General features: G+C 37.6%; 2 protein-coding genes across 12 annotated transcripts in view; one reads left to right on the plus strand and one right to left on the minus strand.

Moving 5' to 3' along the window:
- CTNNA3 (catenin alpha 3) overlaps nucleotides 1–21764 on the plus strand; it is a 457011-nt gene that overhangs the window by 160071 nt on the left and 275176 nt on the right. The window lies entirely within an intron of this gene.
- The window catches only part of LRRTM3 (leucine rich repeat transmembrane neuronal 3), an 85130-nt gene that overhangs the window by 35913 nt on the left and 27453 nt on the right, over nucleotides 1–21764 (minus strand). The window contains exon 2 of one of the 3 annotated variants that reach the window (XM_035330615.1): nucleotides 14456–14506. The exons of the other annotated variants lie outside the window; for them this stretch is intronic. Within the exon in view, the coding sequence (XP_035186506.1) occupies nucleotides 14501–14506 (6 nt within the window). The 3' untranslated portion in view covers nucleotides 14456–14500. The remainder of the gene's footprint in view (nucleotides 1–14455; nucleotides 14507–21764) is intronic. 3 annotated transcript variants of the gene reach the window in all.

The raw sequence follows: 21764 nt of genomic DNA on the forward strand, positions 1-21764 counted from the left end.
TGAAAGGATTCTGGTCAGCTTTGTGTTTGAAGTGCTGCTATTAATGTTACGTTTCTGAGGAAGATTTTTTTTTTTTTTTTTTTTTTTTTTTAAGTAGAAACCTTTTACAGACTTTTACAAAGGAACTTTATATTTGCATGTAGAACACAGGAGGCTGGATTTATTTGAGAAACATGACTAAATGTGGAATTGGCATGGTATTCGGTGGCTTTTCCCATTAATTTCAGAAGTAAGCATTATAAACTAAAAATTAGATGGCAAGCTGACAATGTGTCGGGGTATGTAACTTCAGGTTTGGTCCAGATGAGCACATACATGTTTAGATAAATGATGCTCCCTTGCCTGTCTCTTATTCATCAGATATCTGGTACAATGGTCTAAATATCAGGTCACTAGGCTGTTTTATCCTGTTATCATATTAACATATCCAGAACTGATGAAACTTGATATCCCTAAAGCTGGCTCAGTCTAGTAGTTCATTGTAATTGTCAATCAGATCATACCAAGTGGGCATGAACTATACCTTCTTCTTTTTGTCCTCTGCACCTCCTATTCTGTGTTCCATTGGTAAGAAACTTCCTTATGGGCAGTTTGAGCTTACTGTATAACAATCATTATGAAAATGAGTGGAAGAAGCTATATATCTGATTAGTTTTACTTAATAGAGGCAAAGCACTTCATGTGTTGCATAGGATAATAAGATTCTGAAAGAAAAATAGAAATATTTGTATCCTATTAGAAGTCCTCATCATGTGAACTTTAGTGGGAACACGAGCAAGCTGTAAAACATTTAGACATGTATAAAAACTGTCTTTCCCATATAAAAATACTCAACCAATGAAGTATTAGAGAGATATGTGAAATAAGCCTAAGCTTTTAACACATAATCATATCCTAAACACATCCTATTGTTGCTGGCTTTAGCCATTCCCTTTTTCACCTGGTAGCTGTGTCCCCCACAAGCAGCATTGCTTCTAACAGCAGGAAGAGCAGGCAGCGTGCTGGGAGTGCATGGAGGGCATTGAAGTTAATTTTCAAATACTCAGATTAGTTTTTTGGCTGCCATCTACTGCCATGAGGCAGAAACCTGATGAGTTCCAATTTGTGACCCCACAAAAATGCTGAAATAGCCTTCTGATACATTATTAAATCTGTAGGGCCAAGTTTTATGCCAGAGAAAAATTTCACTGATGAGATTTACATCATTGGAAGATTTGGCCCATTATTAGCTAGTTCCTTAGGGTTTAACTTCTTTTATCGGCACGGTATTTTATTCAGGACGCTGTGACACCCAATTGCAGATTTTTATTGTAAGGAAATACTGTAAAATACCTGCTCAATCTCATAATGATTTCAAAGTTAGTCAAAGGCGGTGGTTTTACTGCAAACAAAGGTATAGTAAGATCAGTGGATTTTTCCCTTCAGTGAATCTGTTATTGTAAAATAAGCTAATGAAAAATTACCACATTTAGGGGCTGTTCGTGAGGGAGCAAAAGCGTTTCTGCCAGGTCATACTGCCTTGCCTAAATGGGCAGGGAGGATATTTCAGGAGGATTCCTGAGATTTGGCAACTCAACAGCAGCAGCAAAAGGAATCCAGTTACTGATAATAGACATTTGTCCACATCTATTTCTTCTCCTGACGAGGTATATAATTTTGCTGAGAACTCCTCAACTGAAATGATTCACCCATTGACATCTTCCCCAAACCTTAGGTACTGAAGGTATGAGATACGGGACTCGTAGGATTTTGGATGCACACAAATTCATGTCATCTCCACAATCATTTTTGGCCAGAGTAAAGGAACAATAAAATATTTTCCAGCCAGGGAGCTTTAAATTGGAGAACGGGCAGTGCTGAAGAATGGTACTTCCCATCCAAAGTAGACTGGACCACATGTCGCTAAGGGTTAGGCAACTTATTGAGGTTGCTGTTACAGCAAAACAAGAGTTGTCTGCATAGGAGGAAGAGCCTGGCAACTTAAGACTCCATCTAAAGGGTTTTTGGTATTTACATTGGATGGACATGTGAAAATAAAACTAAGTGTATTGGGACTTCAGAGTCCCCTCAAGAATATTTTGCATTTTTTTTCCCGCTGGTAGAAGTTAAGGTTATGTTTCTCTGTGATAGCTTGAGAATTGGCTCTTTTGAGAATGGCTCTTTCCTTTTGTTGCAGTATTTTTATGATTTTAGATTTTCATTACTCATGGAAACAGGCATAACTGAAGAAAAAAAGCTTACTGGGACCAACTTTGCACCTGTTTTTATACAGTGTAAATAAGATGGATAGACAGGTTTTCTTAACCTCATGCTCTTTGTAAGTGTTGTGAGCCTTCAGCTTCTACTGGCATGATTCAATGGACCTTCTACTGGCTTAGGTTACTTTTTTCATGTCACCCCTAAAATTATCAAGACAAAATCAATGTTAAATTGAAGAACTTTATATGCTGAAGAAGAGTTTCACATACCTTTTGTTTACAGTGAAAGTAGGTTTGGAAAATGTTTTCTTTGACCTTGAGCTGTTTTTCGTTCTTAGAGGTCTGAGAGAGTTAAACTTTCACATAGAGACTGAAAGAACTTAATCCAAATGAGATACCCAGCCTCAGTTATTCCACAGTATTGTTCCCAATGTCAGTCATGATTTGTAAGACTGAAAAACTAGTCTAGAATAGTTTTAAATGAGTTGTGTGATTCCTTTGGAATCAGGAAGTGCAAAGTGCTGTTAAGAATCAGATTATAAAATCCATAGCAAGGACTGAGCTAACTATGTTTTCTCTTACTCTAGTGCTGAGAGAGCACCAGGCCAGTAGATGCCTTGCTGTCCTAAATGCAGCAGAGAGAAAAGAAATGCAGGGGGGCTTTTTGCTCCACAGTTGTCCTCTGTGAGGTTATATGGCTCCATTTGCTCTCTTATCATCACTGAAGATAAGCTAAAATCTGGTTTGAGCTGTCTTATATAATAAGTATAAATTTCATTTAAAGGTGGAAGTATAATCTTCTGTTTTTATGCAAATGAGCTAAACTGTATTGCACTGAAATCTTTTCCCGAATTCTAGTAAACAGTAAAAAACCAGACTGTATCACAGTATTTGCATCTGTACAGTTGCTGTGTTATTTGACGTGGTACAATCTGGCAGTGACTGGCTGGCAGCATTTCGTTTGGGTGAATGCTTTACATGAAGCACTGGCAATTTTTCAAAACTGGGAAATGTTCAGAAGTGTTCAGAAGTCATCAACGTTATTATCCAAAATCACAGTATCAGTTCTGGAAAATGGAGATTAGGAATTAATCCATTTATAATTTTTTTAATCTTTATTTTGGAATTTCTGCTGTCACTTATTTTCAGTCTTTTTCAATATTCAAGACAGCAAGACTTAAATTATTTTATTTTAGTAACATATAATTAACTCTTCTCACCATTGTATGTGGGGAAGATCTCAAGAGATGAAAGACAGTTATATATTTACAGAGGTAGCAGATGTATCTCAAACGTAACATTCATATTTTTAGGGTAAGTGCAGTTTGGGCACTGCTAAGTTATGAAAAAGAGATATACTGTGCAGGCTTTTGGCATCCCTTTAGGATGTAGACAAGTTGGAGAAATAATAATGATAGGAGGCTTAGAAAATAATAACTGTGAAGAAAGACTGCAAGAGCAGGGTTTGCTGTCTAGAAGAAGCGAAGGAAACAGTTTTTCAATAAATAAAATATTGTTGGACTTAACACATTTAAAAGAAGGTATGTCCTAGCAGTTGAATCCCTTGAAGTCAAAGTGCTGGAGTTCAGTGCTAAAAAAAAAACTAAGATGGGAGACACTGTGCAAGTGGGATGGGAAAAAAATACAGATTTTTTTGTTTCTATTTTTGTATGCTGTTTCTGAGATTCATGAAACCACATTTGGAGGTTGTGAACAAGAATTATTTTGAACTAAAGGTCCTTGTTCTTTGGGTAAATATGTGATTTCCTTATGATGGATTCCAAAAATAATAGCTGGGAATTTTTGTGGACAGGGTGGGTGTCAAGATGGCTTGAGTACTCTCATGTAGTTTTCTCATCTCTTCAGTGCTACAAAGAACATAGCTCAATATTATTTCATTTATGCAAGATCAAAACCAAACGGATCGTGTCCTTGTACCATGACTGTCATAGAATTAACAGAGTGAAATTGCTTCCTCCAAAGATCGGTGGATGTGGACCATCAGAAGATGAAGCTTTAAAGAATGGAAGTTCAGTGGAGGTTCATTGTCAAATACCTCTAGTGGCGCTTTAGTTATTTCTAAGAATTTAATTAACCTTTTTTCATCCCTTGTTAAGCAGCAGAGCCCCACTAATATCAAGGAAGCTATCTTAATTTAAACTTGCTGCGGTTAGGCTGCGGATCTTTTGAAAGAGACAGAAATAGTTCTTCTTAATCTAAATTTGATTTTAATTAAAGGTCTTTTGTCAGTGTAGTTCCTGATTGTACATGCTGGGGTACCTTGTGTGTAAGTTTTGTTTCTTGGGTTCTTTTACAAAGGCAGTTTTTGGTAATGTTGTATGGGGGAAAAAGGCAATGGACAGGTGTATGCAGCATAGGTGTAATTAGGCTGAATTTAGGTCTGGATCCAGCTATATTGTTGGTGGCAGAGTTAAAAAACAGCAGAACTTCTTCTCTATCGCATGATTTAAAATACCTGTTTTGGGATGGGATACTGAAATAAGGAGAATACATCTCTTCCAGTACTGAATCCAGCTGTTGTATCTGCTACTTACAGGTAGTCTTCTGTATCAATTCTCCTCTTACAAACATCTCTAATACACGTCTGACAATATACGCTAGAGTCAATACAGTCACACTGAGCAAAGCACGCTGATACTTTAAAGTATTGGTGACTCATGCACAGTAATTTAGAGGGTGGCTGCCTACAATTTCCAGGTGCCATCAATCTCCTAGGAAAGATAATTTCCTGCCTTCATATATACGGAGGAGGAAATGATACACCATGAATTTCTGATGATGGGGACGATGCGTAGCTTTCATATACTGTTTTTTGCCTTCAGGGTGGTTTACAAGTACAACTTAGTGTTCAGCATACACTTCAAAGTTTGTAAGTATTAAAACTCCATTTCATAGAGGGGGAAATTGAAGCAAAGAAATTTCCCAAAACTTTGGAAATCATACGAGTTATTTTCAATCCTGTGCCTAGACTTTGCTAAGCTTGTCTTTAGACAGGCTAAGAATTTGAAAACTTCTGATTCATGAAATCATAGGAGGTCAAGACATTTGTGTTGTTTGAAGTGCTAGCACAGATGTAAGGAAGGGCTACAGATCAAACATAACAACCTTGACTGTCCACAGTTAAGAGAAAAATGAAAAAAATGTAGGCATGAAAGACAAGTTAGGCTGATTGAAATCTGAAAAGTTTAGAATAGTCTCTTAATGATTTTTTGATTTCCTGACCATTTTTTATATCTATATGTGATTTTTGACTGAGGTTTCATGTTTGGAAAAATAAGTGTCTAGCTAAGCTAATTGTTTGCATGTGGTGATAACCGTATTTGTGCACCCACTCCTAGGATTTAAGTACTTAATGCTTTCTTCTCTCACTAATATTTGAGTATAGACTCAAAATACTTTTGAAATACTTTTGATTTATTTTTTTTTCCTTTGTCACTATACATAGTGACAAGGCCCTTTTGGGCTTTGTGAGTTTTTTTTTATTATTATTTTTTATTTTTATTTTAAAGCATAGATTTAGTAGCTTTGCTAATTCTTTTTTGCATCTAGGTAACAAAGGTTGGTTATTGACAACAATTGAGCTAAATGTCATTTTTTGTTCTGATAAAACAAGGTGGTCATAATTAGGATTTGAAAAGTAGCTTTTTACAGTGATGTGAAAGCTAATGTTTCACTTTTAGACAGCACATTTAAAGTTTTTCATTCATTAATACGTTTTGTTCAGTTTTCACAGCTCAGTTGTTTAGCAATTCAATTTAATTTCAATTTAATTTCTAAGTGCTTTAATGGCAAGCATTGTAGAAATTCAGTGACAGAGTTTTTAAGCCTCACATTTGACTCCCCTGTAGAACTGACATTTCTAATGACACAAATTGTTGTGCCTTCCTCTATCTTTTGAAAATACACATCGCCTGTGTGTTAAAAAGATACAGGCAAAGAATAGTCTAGCTGGCTAAAAACCAACAGGACAGGAGCCATACTGGCGCGTATGATACGGAACCACATCTCCTTGCCCAGATTTAACTAGAGCAAAATTTTGTCTATGGCTTAATATCGTGTCTTCTACTTTTACTGTACTTAAAGTTAGTAAGTGCTAATTACTGGTAGTTTTGGTGGACTGTCCTTTAGATGGACTGTCAGTTCTCAGATTAATATCCATCAAAAAGTTGAAAACTCCAGAGAAGTCTGCAAGATTTGTTTGGCTTGAAAAGTAAATGCACATTTACTTTTCATTTACTTTTCATTTTTACTTTTTTTCATTTACCTTTTTTTTTTTTTTTTTTTTTTACTGCACATTTACTTTTCATTTTCAAGTCCCAGATCTGTGTATGAGATTTGTTGAATAAAAACAATATGTAGGGTTTTTTCCTAAAAAATAAAAAAGGTCATTTAGCAGCCACTATATTGGGCAGACCAGCTCTTCTAAGAATAAATCTATGAACTTCTTGACTCCCTTCTACTTAGCAGTCTGCTCAGCTAGGAAGTTACCTGAGAAAAAGTAACTTCTCAAGGTGAAGCCACCCTCACTTACCAGCACACTTCACCAACATCTGGTTTACAAGGTGGCTGGCTATACTTAGTAACGTTCACTGTGCTTTTTAAATGTGATTGGTACAGCTCAGAAAACTAAAGGGAGGTTCACAATGCTTCGGCTCTCTTACCCAGCAGAGTACTCATTTTTTTCAGTACCAGTGAAACCCATTTTTCTGTAGAGTGATGGGCATCCATCCAAACGTGTACTTCCAAGGCAATTAACAATTATTCTTTTTGCAAACTTAGCAACTACAGCTGATTGGTATTGGTGGAAAGCACAGCATTACCAGGTGTTCAGAGCTGATGGAAGCTTTTCGTGCCTTGGAGGGACAAGTTACTTCTTTTCAGTTCTGTTGCGTCTAACGAGCTGAATGGTCCTCTGCATCTTGCCTTCAATATGAACATTTATACACTCTCTCTCTTTATATTTTGCTCCTTATGTTCACAGAATCCCTAAGAACTGTTTTTCAGACCTATGTCATCTACTAAATTAGGCCAAAATAGATTAACTGGTTAAAAAGGAAGAAGAAAGGAGACAGATTGACATGCGCACATACATTCCAAAACATTATAATTTCCTAAGGAAATAGTGCTTAAGAGACAGGCTAAAAGTAGCAGAAACCTTCAAACCCAAACAGCTCTGCTCCTCTATATATTACTCCCTTCTCCCAGCCTTTTTGAGAGCATTACAGGAGATAAGTAAAGACAAGTTTCATACAGCTGTTTACTAAAGCTCTTGGGGAAAGTCTAGCAAAATATGCTTTCATAAATAAAACAGAGTTAATTAAGAACCACTTGAAAAGCTAGCACAGGGGAAAGTTGGGAGAAAATTACCATGTAATGTGAATGTGGTTAGCAGGAGCATAATTCTAGCTGAAATGAGGCAGATACCTTACTGGGAGCTCGATTCATCCATTCTTTCTCATGTTGGGTAGCATCTTATTAAATGATGCCATTAAAATTGATGGAACTACTCGGGAATAATAATGGCAGCAGAAGAGGCCTTCCCTAGGTAACTTGCAGCTAGAAATGTGATAAATGCCTGATAAAGTTACAGAGAAGGGTACTGTGTAAATGCAGGAAAAGACAAATGTAATATATGTGTTTATTTTTCAGAAGTCAGAAGCAATGAATTGTAGAAGAAACACAAAGGGGATAGTGGTTATCTGTAACAGGGTAGGCAAATAATAGTGCATTTCTTAAATCAGGTTTTATGTAGCAGAGTTAGAAATGTACAGCAAACCTGATCTTTGTGGACAGGGTGTCTCAAAACGTGGTAGCTAGATGCTTAGTCTGTGTCAGCAGACAGTAGGTGGCAACTGTTAAGGCCATTATCATCTACTGTGTGATTGCATCTGAAAGGGCAGGTTGGTTTGAATCCATTTCCGAGTGGTCAGATGAGAGCAGCATAGGTCCTGTGAAGTTGTCTGAGCACTGGTCTCATCTGAATGTGGCACAGTGACTAAGTGATGATGCTGTAAACCTCTGGATAGATACACCTGTCATGAGAATGAGGTGCTTTTGACATGTTTTAAAATTTCATTAGGGAAACAAAGAACATATTTGGAGGCCTTTTTTTTTGGGGGGGGTGGGGGGGAGGCAGGGGGAATTTGTGTCTCGTAATGTCCCCTGGCCTCCTTGTTGGTTTCTGCATATGTTTCGTGCACCTGAAAACCACCTAATCCTGCTTGTTTGTATTAGCACTAAACTTGAGTATGCAGAATCTGTACTCAGCTATCATTTTTTAGTTCAGATCTGCTCACAATCTGGCTAAGGTTGCCCCAGTACTGCCGAACAGATTACGTAATGACTACTATCTGTGCTACCTGTTGGGAAAAGAGCACATGTTTTGAAACAAATGTGAAGAGGAAAGCTGCAGATATTTTATAGCTTTGCAAGAAATTATTTGCACTTGCTGTACTTTGTAAACACCTAATGTGTTTGTCCCCTTTGGCATATTGGCACATGCTTGCTTACTTCATCAAGTGGTGCTAACAAAATGAGGTGTGATGAGGGTGGCTTCACCTTGAGAAGTTACTTTTTCTCAGCTAATTTCCTACCAGACTGCTAAGTCGAGGGGAGTCAAGAAGTTTTATAGATGTATTGCTTAGGAGAGCTGCTCTGCCCAATATAGGGACTTTACAAAGACTGGGATGCTGATCTGATCTAGGATTTTGATTCATGATCATCTCTGTCTTTTATTTATTTATTTGTTTATTGCTCCTTTTTTTTTTTTTTTTTTTTTTTTTTTTTTTCTTTCCTCTGAAGTGTTTTATTCAGGCGTAGCATTAGACAAGCCTGGCTGCTGTTTTGACTGTTGTCCTTGGTAGGAAGCCTGCACAAATGCAGTGCCATTCTGTCAGAGGTGCGCTCTCAAGTCCCAGTTTCTTTCGTAGCATTTGGCAGAGGATTGGTTGCCGCTGAGGTGGGGTTAACCACACCCACCCTTGTCTTCTGGTTTAGTGCAGGATGGAGTCCTACGGGACCGATGAGGGCCAATTTCCTACTGAAAAATGCATTTTTGCCTTTATTGGGTAGAGTGGAGTTTGGTTATAGCAAGACCTGTGGCTGTTGGCAAGTGAGAACTTTGGGTGAGGAATAAAAAAAAAAAAAGAAAGTTTTCAAATACGGAAAACAAGGCAGCTACAGCAGTTCTAGTTGCAGTGTATGGTAGAATGAAGTAGAGAGCTGGATGTTGCTCTTGAGAAAGAGTAAATAAATTACTAGCCCTATTTGCCTAATTATTCAGGGAAAGAACAGCTATTAGGCATTTCAGAATTTACACACATGCATAACAATAAGAACTATTCTCAGAGCATTTTGAAGACCTTTGAGCTGTGGAAGAGCTGGATGGAATGCTATATAGGACCTGAAAACTGTCAAATTCACACACATGAGTTGGGCTGTCTGCTTAATTCAGATAAAAGCTGTCCGTTAGCATTTCCTTTCATCAAACACACTTGTTAGAAAGCCTTGTTTTGAAAATCCATCTGTATTTTCTTTCCCAGTTTTGGTATTTCTGATCACATTTTATATTCATATTGTCCATTTTTTTCAGCTCCATAGTGCTGGCAACTTTCAGGTTTTCATCAGGACCCCGAACTGGCATTTCATATCAGCTTTTAAGAGAATTACATACAGCACGAGTGAGGAAAACTAAACTGATATAATCTGTTGCCTTTACACAAGCTACTTGCTGAATTAATTTCACTGACTGGCAACAGGTGGAAGGAAGGTGAGAATTTAGGAAGGGTTTGGTAAAATGGCAAGCCTTAAGTGTATTTTTCAATTTAATACTCAGGTTTGAAATCTGCCCATTATGTCCTCAGCCCATGCCTTATACTGGGGAGATGGGAAGCAAATATAATTTCATCTTCTTGGGGATTTTGCTGGGGGGAAATGTTGGGGGAAAAAGGGGGGGAGGGTAAGCAAATTGCCCCTTTATGCACTCTTAGTTGCACCTCAGAACTCCCTGATGTGTTAAACGTTGTTTGTTTGCTTGTTTTTGGTGAGAACTGTTTTTTGTGTGGGGGCTGTCAAACCAGACTTCCCAACTACATGCCACGTGCATGCCATGTCCCAAATATCAACCTATTTTATCTACTGGAAGCCAGATTCCTTCCAGCCATTGGTATTTATGCACAGTAAGAGGACATAATCATCAGTAAACAACTTAGCATGCTTAAAACACTTGCTGCTGTGTTCACTCCATGCTGCCAAATTCCAAGCAATATTAGCAGCCTCCTGACTGAGCTGTCTGTGCCCTTCATTGGTGTACCCTGAATGTTCACAATAATGTCAAACCAGTTTTGGCAGTACTGTTGCCCACACAAAGCAGGTGTTTGGTTGGGAAGGACCAATGGATGTGACATCTTTACATGCCTTTCCTATGCAATAGGCTTTGTTCTTCCAAGATAATTTATCTACTGTGCAAATTGTAGGGATATTGTTTGAAAGATAGCTTTTATCCAAACAAAATGTTTGCATTTAGTTTAGGATTTTACAAAAGCATTTTCATTCTGTGCCACCAGGATTTTTTTTTCTGTATTTATTGTCCTACCCTTTTCAGTACTCACATAAGAATGAATAAAGATGGCAGTAGCAGCGTAGGGTACAGTGCTCTGAGTTTTGATTGGTTTGGGAATGTTTGTTTAGAAGACTGCTTAGGGGCTCTATAGGACAAACGTCGTACACAGAGTGCCAGGTGCATAAAGACTGTATTTTAAAGTTTTAAAACTAATATAAGTTTTTTTTTTTTTTTTTTTTTTTTTTTTTTTTTTTTTGTACAGGGGTCTATTTTTAATCTAGTATTTTTTAAGTAGACTTAAAACATGGTTTCAAGACACTCAGGGTGATAAACCTTGAAATATAGAATCCTAGAGATCCTAGAGTCATTAAGGTTGGAAAAGACCTTCAAGATCATCTGGTCCAACAATAATAATGAATAATAATAATAATGAATAATAGCAATACTGAATGTTGCCATTTCTACAGAGAAGGAAGTCCCCTGAAAAAGGGAATTTATACTTGGTTTCAGTGGGATGCAAGAAAGTAAAAGAACGTGTTATCTCTTCATCATGTTTCTGGGTACTCTGGGTAAAGGACAGTCTGTGATGTGGTTAATGCATAGGCTTGATTTATCCTGAAAGGTGGAATGAGTTTGGCCTGTTACAATTAGCTTTAGGTAGATTTTAAATGAACTTGATGACATCATATCTGGCTACTTCTTCTTTTCCTGTATTTCTGAGGCATCTTTATTACTCATTGTGCTGAATACATGATTTGTAGTTTGTTGGCACTGTTTCTATACTTAGTGATTTAGATTTTATTTTCTGGAATACATGCTGATTTTATTCTTTAATGCAGGGGACAGTAGCTTTTATCATTTTGTCCTGGAACCTCATAGTTGAGCTCTTGCTAGCATGCTGACAACCACCCTTCTGTCTCGTATATACTCTTGTCTCTTTGGTTTGTCATGTGCAAATTTTGTTTTCCAAGCTTGCTTTTCTACTTACCGTGACAAATGTAATCTATTACATTACTTAATAATTTTGATAGCTTAATGTAGGAAGTATTAAATTCACATAGCACCTCAGATCAATTGTGTTTTTTATTTGTGGCTTGTAAGAAGCTTATGTATTCCTTGCCAACATCTGGCAGTGCGGAAGCATGGATGAAACCGAATGGAATTTGCACTTCGCTATGAATTCTGTTTGCCTTGGTGCCTAACAGAGTGCTTTTACTACACTGTGATCTTTGTACAGATCTGCCTTTATCCTGGTAGAGGCAGTAAATACTATTGCTTTGAGAGGAAGATGCAGAGGAAACTGCAAATGGAGTTTAAAGCGTTTTCTGTTACCCCACCCAAATCTTCATTAAAAATTCATGAAATTTGTTCTTTTTTTCCCCTCAATTGTTATTGATCATGTTGATTAATACTCCTTTTGCTACAAATTTTTATCAAGTGGGGAATTGCTCTCTTGTTTCCTTCATTTTTTCCAAAGTAAACCAATTGAGCTCATTATAAGAAATGTTAACAATATTCCTTTTGATTTTCCTTTTCTCATCCATTTTGCCTTTTTCTTTATTTTCCTTAAAACACATTATCTGCAACTGGATGCAGTGTATCAGCTTAGGCTGATTGGAGTAAAATTCTGCTAGGCATCCTGTGCTTTATATAGGATATCCTGGAGCTAACTTTAATTGCTTATCTTATATGAAGGTAACTGGTATCTGTTCTTTTCTCTCTCCAATCCCATTTTTTTAATAATTATTCTTCCTGAGTGCTTTCTTATCCAGATTTGCCAGCAGCTATATTTTCAGCTCTTCTTGAAAATCTTTTTCCTCCTAAATTCAAGTGTGCAGGCTAATTAGAACAATGGGGCAGAATTAAAAAAAAAAAAAAAAAAAAAGTTCCCATTCACCTGCATTTCTCCTGAAATGTAATTAAACAACCAGTGTTCCAGTATCCTATACATAATAAATTGTAGTGACCCATTTCCACAGCACTTGTAAACTACGGATTAAGTAGTTTTGATGTCCCTAATGCTTCATCTGATCTGCATTTCAGATGTCTGGAAATTTTTCTGGTTAGTTATGAGTGAGAATCTTAGAATTTCAGAAGTATTTGCGATAGCAAGCACCTTTTCAGATTGAGTTATTTTCCTTGGCTTATCAGAATTGTTATCTTTTCCTTTCCCCACAGCCGTTTCCTGGTCCATTTGAAATCACAAAGAGAGAGGACTAATGGTCTCTGACACTGAAATGAAGCTCAGGCACCATCCAATTCCCATGATAAAATGCTAGCAAGTCTTTCATCAGCTTCCCTAAGAGTTATTTCAGATTGAGACCAGTTTTATCAGCTAAAGAGCAGTAGGATTATTTCTCTAGACTTGCAGCTTGAATTATAGTTGGGTTCTACCCTATATTTTTATTTCTTTAATTTTTTAACAAAGATACCACCAGAGTCAATTATATTTAGTGTTAGTGTATTATGGGATTGGGGATTTTTTCTGCTTGACAGGTTATGCATTTAATTGGTGTTATATCAATAAATACTTCTTAATGCTATGCTGTTTTGTACTACTTAAAGTCAGTAGTATTTAAAGCTTGCTTGCATCATAAATTCAAAATGCTTTCCAAACATACTTGAGGTTTATTTTGCTAGTCTTCCTCTTGTGTGGGGTTATAAACATTCTATGTGGATGAACTTTGGGAAGCAGAATGCGTGTGTCCCTGAGTTTCAGTACTAATAGGTATGACTCATTTTCTTTCATCTTCAAATAGGAAAGATTACTCTGTGAACTTGGCTACTAATTGAGAATTTACTAATTGAGAAAATATGACAACATTGAATTTTATACCATGATAAAAGAACAGACATGGTCATGGTTTCGTTTGTTTATGCAGCCACTGGCAGCAGCATAATCACTTCCAGCCTCCCCAGGGGACTTCTGGTCTGCTAAGGGCTCCACTGGGGAGTATGTTGTTTCACATGCAGTCTAGGGTTTCTCATTCAGCCTTTTTAGAAATTCTGGTTTTCTGTGAAGCTGAAGCTTTGTAGGAATCCTTCTTACTCTTTTTGACAGAGGTCAATGGAATTAACTGTTTTGCATTATCTTTTTTAAATTAGGCCTCTACACCTGTTTATGTGCAAAGCAGTTCTCCCTCAGAAAGTTGTTTCCCCACATAGTAGAATTTCCATCGAAGAAAAATGGCTTTGTCCTCAGGGAGAAGGAACAAACGAATTGCTCACTCATCTCATTCCAATTATCTCTTTCAACTCAGTATCATTTTAAAAGCTGGGTTTTCTACAGACATACAGATAGAATATTCCACACTGCATGTTAATGTGGGTAATGAAGTGGTGAAGAAATATCTAACTATTGTTGCATTACATTAAAACCAAACCAAACAAAAAACAAACAAACAAACAAACAACAAAAAAACACGGTCTTGTCATTTGTGGTCAAGAAGGAGGCTATCAAATTGAATTTCACAATAGAAAGGTAGAGGGTTCTTATCTTAATTCATGGTTATATAATCATGTCAAATGAAGATCAGTCAGCTCTTCAGTGTTAGCTAGTTTTGAACAGAATTTGTTGTCAGTCACGTTTGTCTATGCTATCAGACATTTTAAGACTTCACAACGTGCACAAAGCACTAAAAAATTCTACAGTAGTTTACAAAACTTTTCCACTTACTTCTTCCAACCATGTTTCAAGGATTCAGTGGTACCAGCCATCATTTCAGACCTATGGAGGTCAATATTTACAGCATTAGATTTCTTTGAGTCACTGGCTTAACCTTTATTTTAATATATAATGAAAAAGGGAAGGATAATTCTCAGTGTTTAAGAATAGTAGGAAAATACTACTTCTATTCTTACATAATCTGATTTCACTTTCCAGTAAAGCAGCTATATTAGGGAATGTATTTTTGTCAACTCTCAAAAACCATTTCAATAACCTTTCATGAGTTTCTCAGTAGTCCTCAGTGAAGTCCAAGAAGCTAGTTTTGATGAGACTAAAGCTTGTGCTATACTTTATTTTATTATTCACCGTGCTATACCAAATTCTCCTGGAATTAATCAAGTGAAAAATCACCTTTAATAAAGGTTTTGTATATAAAGTGGTTTATGCCTACAGCTTTAAGTAGTCTCTCCTGCTATGTAATACACTGTGAAAGTATTGAAGAGTCTAAACTATATTTGAGTGAACCTGCTGTTACAGCATGTTCATGGGAACTGTGAGCCAAGAAAGAATTCATATATTTTGAGTTCAGTATTCATGGAAAATACCGGGAAGATCATAGTCTTCAGAGATGTATGGCTTAGGAAGTGAATAGGTAAACTGTGCAGAATTGGTCTTAATTTTTTTGCTGCGAGGATGAGCTCTCAGTATTTATCTACACATCAACAATATTTTTAGCATTTTCATAGATTGGCAGTGAACATACCAATTTCATGAATAAGTTCAACAAAGAGCATCCTAAGAACTGTTGAAATGAAAGGAAGGGTAGGATCACCATTTTTAAGGACAGGTCTATCACAGATGTTTGTCATACTCCTGATTCATATGAGTCTTGCTTCGTCTAAGTAGTCCTGTTCCTCTAAGATTTCATTAATATTTCTGATGCACAGTAGTGGAAGAATTTAACAATAATACCCATATGCTAAGTGCTAGCTTCAATGAAGAATGTTTCATGCTGATTTTTTGCAATAACATCTTTGTTTCTGGAATTGTCCTGGATTTCTATTTACATCTTTGGTCTTAGTTCCAAGAATGCTTGATTAAAGTCTCTCTGCTTCCTTTTCCTCCTCTTCCTCTCTGTCTACCAGATATGAGATGAACTGTGATGTGCTTCTGAAGAGGTCCTTTAGCTAAATTATATTTGGCTGAAGCCAGGTTTTTTCAGCAAGACCCCTAAATTAAGTGTTATCTTGGTACCTCTCACCTCGTTCACATATTACAGGACTGCAAAAAACTCTCAATATGGGTTTTGCTTCTGCCAGAAGAGATTTTATTTTGATTACGCTACAGTTCTTGTTGCAGTAGCGTAATTGTTCACAGCTTTTTCTTTAGCGTCACCTTTCTAAAATAAAGGTCCTGATTTTTGAGAAATACTAAGATGTAATAGATGAGATGAGCAGAAGCAACAAAAGGTTAAAATCTTTTGTACCTTGAACACGTACACTTTAACCTCTTAAAATATATTATAAATGATGTAAATGTTCATAGAATCTGAAATATTATGTACAGTTTTGGAAATTGTAATATAGTAATTTAGGAAAACAAAAACAAACAACAACAACAACAAAACAAAAAAAACCTCTGAATTTATTCTAAAGAATTACACTAAATATAGGAGCTCCTCAACCTGTTCTCATGTCAGCGATGGAACAACAGTGTTAAGTTCAGCCCAGTTTTGGTCCCAATGTTCCACCTGAAGACCTTTGTTAGAACATTATTTTCACAAGTGGATCTCTGAAGTGAAAAGTACCTTTTATCCAGCTGAAGGATTTTTTTTTTTTTTTTTTTTTTTTTTTTTTCCTGTTTGGTAAAGATACCTGCCTTACTGGTTAAGAAAGAAAAATCTCAGTGCATTTTGTGCAGATGAGCTTGAGTGGAAGCCCACAAGGCAACCACCTCTGTGTAACACTCTGCTTGCATGGCTGATGGCTTCTGGGTCCAACCTGTGCAGCCGTGGGGGTTTACCAGCTCAGAATTGAGGAACCTGCACTCTGTGAAGCATAATCTGATCTGCCTTGTGTCTGTGTGCTGTGTAACAAATTCGAGTTGTGTTGGATTTCAGCTTTTAGTTTGAGAAATAATTTCTAGCCTCCAAAGCTGCAAAGAAAAATGCAAAAGCTGCAAAGAAAAACCTCCAAAGATAACTTGACAGGGCTGTGTTCTGAGTCTAAAACAAAACATAACAATAACAACTGTCTTGTACCCTGTTAATATAACTGAAGTTTGTGTTCTTTTTGATTTTATCAATAACCAATTGTTTCAATTATTTTTTCAATTATGTTCAGAAGCCAACTGTGTAAGTATATAAAAGCTAGGTATGATCTCACATCTTCATGCAAAATTTTATTTATGCCTTCAATTTTTTTGTAGTAAATGGGAAGAAGTATATGACCTTAAAGTTATACTGTGCTCCCCCTTATGTAAGTAAAGGTAAATTCAGCTCTTCGGCAGATTTCTTTGACTGGATTTCTGGCTGTAGGTACCAGAGACTTCCGTCACTTTCAGTACATTTTGGAGTGGGTCCCAGAAGAGCTGGAAATATAGACAAATTTTCAAACAGTGGCTGCATCAAAGACCTTGTTGTTTTTTTATGAGTCATCTGCAAAAGCAGTTGCTTGCTTTAGAAAGCATTCCCAGTCCAGAATGAGAGAGATGGAGGGGGAGAACTAACAAAAAATCCTGCAAGAAGAGTTTGTCAGGTGTGGAGCTAGAGATAAGCCGGAAAGAGAGACTTCTTAGTGGTTAAACAAGGACAAGGGCCTAGAGAATTGCCAAAAGACTGTCCTTTAGTCTATTTAGTGTCATTGAGAAACATCAAAGAGGAGCTTCAAAGATGGTTTGTCTGAGCAAGTCCTGAAAAGAAATCAACTGATTGTTTACGAACAAATATAAATGGTAGTTCTGGTTATAAACAAGATTTTTATTTCATTTTTGAATTATTGCATCTTGATTTGTAGAACTGGAGCTGCTGCCGTTTGCTTCCTCCTTTAGTTTGTCTCAGAAGTTAAGTTCTGTCTGTTTGTATCTGTGAAATGTGGCGGTCTAGCCAAAAACCAGACAGAAATCAGCATTAAAGCTCACAAGTACGAAGTTGGTTTATATAAAGTAATGAGATAAATAACTGAAAATAGAAAAGAGATTTCTAGAACTTGAACGTCTTTTTTTTGCAAATTGGCTGTTTATGGAAAATTTGTAGCCAAATGTTCTTCCCCGACGCCTCACTAAACAGTGTCATGTTTTAGGAAGTCTAAAATCTGTCTCTGCTAAACATTGCATACATTGTCTTGTTTGCAGTCTCGCAGGCACAGGGAGGATTCCTGTCTTGTAGCCTCCTGCTGTGAAAGAAGCCTCAACAACATGAGCAGGATGGAGATGTTTATAAAGAAGCAGTGGCTGGGATTTGCTCAGAATCACAGGGAGTTGCTGTAAAAGGAGGAGAGCTGCCCAGGACCATGGCTATTTTCTGTGTCTAGATGGAGCCGGGGCCTTCCCCACATGTGGTTTCATGCCCCCTTTAACCTAAGTGTGGTTGTGAGGTGCTTGGGCTGAGCCAAAGACAGGAACTGATCCAGCCTAAAAGGAACTGGACAAGACTTTGAAAATAGCAACAAAACATAGTTTTCAGTTGAATCAGTGCCCTGTGTGAAACGCCAAATTCTGCTCTGTGTGTGCAGTACCAGGTCTAGTGCCAGCGCAAAGGAGGAAGAGAAAATCCAGACTTTGTTTCCCATCCTCTTTCGCAGCAGTCAGTAATTAGGTCAGTTTAAAGCAACTGAGAAGCTGCAGCCTGGGGAGGAAAAGATCAGCAAATTCTCCTTGATAAGGGTTTCTCTCTCATTACTTAGTCTGCTAATTTTCCTGAAGGCCTTGCAGATGATACATTGACTATGGATTGTCTTGTGTCAGCAGCAGGATCTAGTTCATGTGGCAAAGGCATGCTGAGGGCTCAGTGCTGTCCCCCAGCCCTGTCTGCCCACAGAAGCCTGGAGCTTCCCTGGGATGCTCCAAGCACCACTGGTACCGCTCATCAGAGCTTTTTTCCTCGTTTCCTGACTCCTAACAGCTAATCTGTTGCTCTAAAGGATTCACCTCTGCATTTCACTGGTAGTATAGTTTACAACTAGAAGTGCGTCTGTGATCACAGGGCTTGGAGAGTAGTTTTGCATCTGCAGTTGCTTTTGGAAGCTGAGATAGTTAAAAACAAACAAGTGAACAAAACCCCAAAATGCTGAGAAAAGTGTTTATTTTTTTCATGCTGAAATCGCAACATTTCATCAGCTGGATGGATTGAATCAAACAAATGGTTTTAAAAAGTGTGGGTAACTGGGTAGTTCAGGTACTGATTTGGGGCTGAGGTGATAGTTTAATTCCCAGTTCTACCTAATTTGAAAGGAGCATATCTAATAAAAGTAAAAATCACCCCCAGATCTGACTGTTTCTCAGGCAGAACTCAGGACTTAAGAGTTGATTTTCTACTGTGTGGAACAGTGTCCCAGCCACTGGAAAGAAAACAAAATGGAAATGTTCTGTTTTCATCCTTAAACAGAACAAAAATGGTGTCAAAGCCCCTCACCATTGTCCTGTGGTTCTAATTACAAATAGGGTGAAATCTAGACCAAGGGAATCAGTGGCATTGCTTGCTGGTAAGTGATGGACCTTGCAAGGGTTACCTAAGGGAACCACTTTGAAGTTTAAAGTAATTGTAAATCCTTGGGGATTTCTACTGTTTCAGCACAGTGCCCTGCTGGCTATTGAGTCTTGGCTCTCATGTGTGAAATATTGTTGGTTATCTGTGCTCTTTGGGCAGAAGGGAGAGTCATAAATTTGCAGGAGCTCTGCTTATCCTAAAGTTTTTAATTTATTCTGATTATATTCTCAGTCTGCTTATCCTAAAGTTTTTAATTTATTCTGATTATATTCTCAGTCTTCTGTTCTTTCAGACCTAGATAAATAGTGACGTCCTGTGGAACATAGTTATGAGGTATTGGTAATACCATTGGTTAGCATTAGCCAATGGAAGGCCACAGTCTGGCCCTTCAGCGTTGTTTTTCCTACTTTTTCTTTGTAACAATTGATAACACATTTAAAGCAGACATTAGCCCTGGCCAGTTCAGGACCTGAGCAAATCCTTCACAACAAATCATTTGCTCTAGACTTCATTTGCTGATCATTGATTTTTGGGGCGTGGATCCTAATGCCGTATGAATAACATTTTCATTTCTATATTATTTTCAGTTATGTTGATTCATAGTATACTTTTTATTAATGTCTAATTCTGAATGAAAAAAAAAAAAAAAAAAAAGAGGGATGTTCCTTTACTGTATTAGATGGCAGAGTCATGTGAGAGAACTCTTGTTTCCTGACCGCTCAAGTAGGTAGCTGGTTTTGGCTTGCATATAGACATAAAATGATACCAGATCATAAGCTTGAGACTCAGGCCAGGAAAATGTAATCACTCAAATGTATGGGAAGTAGACAGGGCTGTTAGATTGGTAATAAGGAATTAATTTTAAGACTGTTCTGGAAAATCTGCACAAGTTGGGTAGTCCTAATATTACAATGAAACGCCAATTCCATCTGTGTGCAGAGCTTCCTCCTTTCAGGATCACTGCAAGCAGGATGAATTCCTCCTCGTCAATGACAGGGCACACATACTTTGAGCTAATCTTTAAATTATGCACCTTTTTGAAATGACGCTAGTGTAATGATGCAATATGAGCCTCATGAGAACATCTTTCTGAGCAAAATTCTCCCACAGACACGTACTTAATTGTTTGGCTTGCTCAGAGACCCTGAACACCGGGACCCCTTATGTAAATGGTTGGCAGGAACTGTAATGCTGTCTGCTTCAAAGGCGATGCTGTATCATTCCTCTTTAGATTTTGAAATTATAAATAATTTTTGAAGCATGACAAACAGATGAATTAGGTTCATCCCGGTATTCTGAAAGTCTCCTGTTCTGACATAAGATCTGTTTAATGCGCTGCCCTTCCTTCCTTCAGAGAACAGTAATGCTGAGTCACTGAGGGCTGTATGTTATTTGAAAGGCCATATGCTTCTGATTAACACGAAGTGTAATGTATTAGCTTTTCTGAGGTTGAAGTTTGTAGGTGCTTCTGTTTTGATTCAGTGAAGCTGACTGGAGAATCTAGTCAAACTCAGGGAAGGTTTTTTCCATGTACCAGCTGATCTGGCAACTACAGCTGTGTTGGAGCGCTCAGAACCTCAAAGCACTGCTAGCTTATGGGCTGTGCATTAATGCAAATATATTAAGAGTCTGTTGCTGATGCTGGCAGAATTCTCACATTGTTAAATCAAATCCAAATTAAGGTTTAATTGCCAAATCCCAATCTCTTGTGTATTATAAAGGCTTTTCTTTTTCTCTTACTATTGTTAGGAGACGAATGACTAGCATAGCATATTAAATTAACATTTCTTCTAGAAATCACAATGGAACTATTTAATAGACCTGCTTAAAAAGTACCTTGTAGAAGTTAATAGAAAAATATTTAAAAGCTTTGTGGCAGAAGGTTTAATTATGAGCTGCCTAAAATGCCTGGGCAGGAATTGAAAGCCCTTCTGTTCCTTCAGTGTCCTGAGATTATTCCCCCGATGTTGTGTTTAGGGCTGAGGAGTGGGCAGGAGTGGCGGGGAGAAGAGCTGAGAGTCTCCATCTCATCTGCTCTTGAGACAGCGGGCAGCACAGCTAGGTCAGCTTGCCAGGGATGATGCTCTACGCCAGATACTTGCAAACTGCTGCAGAAAGAGATGCAAACTGCTGCAGAAAACGTGCTTGCAGAGGGAGAGCAGTCTGGAGTACCAGGTGCACACAGGCAGGTGGGATTTCTCCAAGCCTGAGCATGGTGCACAACTTTTGAGTGTTTAGGGTGTAACTTTAAAACTAGTCTGAAATCTGTTTCATTCCTCCTAAGGCTTTGTTCAAGAAAACAGTGATTAAAGTGAAGGTGGTAGCTATGAAGGGTTGGTTTTGGAAAGAATGACTTGTTTTCTTCACTCTTCTTTTTAGAGCTCATTCAAAGATTTTTATGTATTTATTTATTTATTTATTTGCCTTTGAAGTGTGTGTGTTTGTGACAGGCTATGCACAACTTTTGTTTAGATTTATAAAACTGCAGTGCTTTAGTGAATCTCTAAGGCTTTCGTGCCGTACCGTGATTAACGCAGTGCCTTTCTAAAGAGGAAACTGCTACAAGGTAAAGCAGAAAACAGCCACCATACCTGTTTTTCAGTGCTGTGTTTA

This window comes from Oxyura jamaicensis, chromosome 6 (assembly GCF_011077185.1).
Source record: "Oxyura jamaicensis isolate SHBP4307 breed ruddy duck chromosome 6, BPBGC_Ojam_1.0, whole genome shotgun sequence".
Lineage (NCBI taxonomy): Eukaryota > Metazoa > Chordata > Aves > Anseriformes > Anatidae > Oxyura > Oxyura jamaicensis.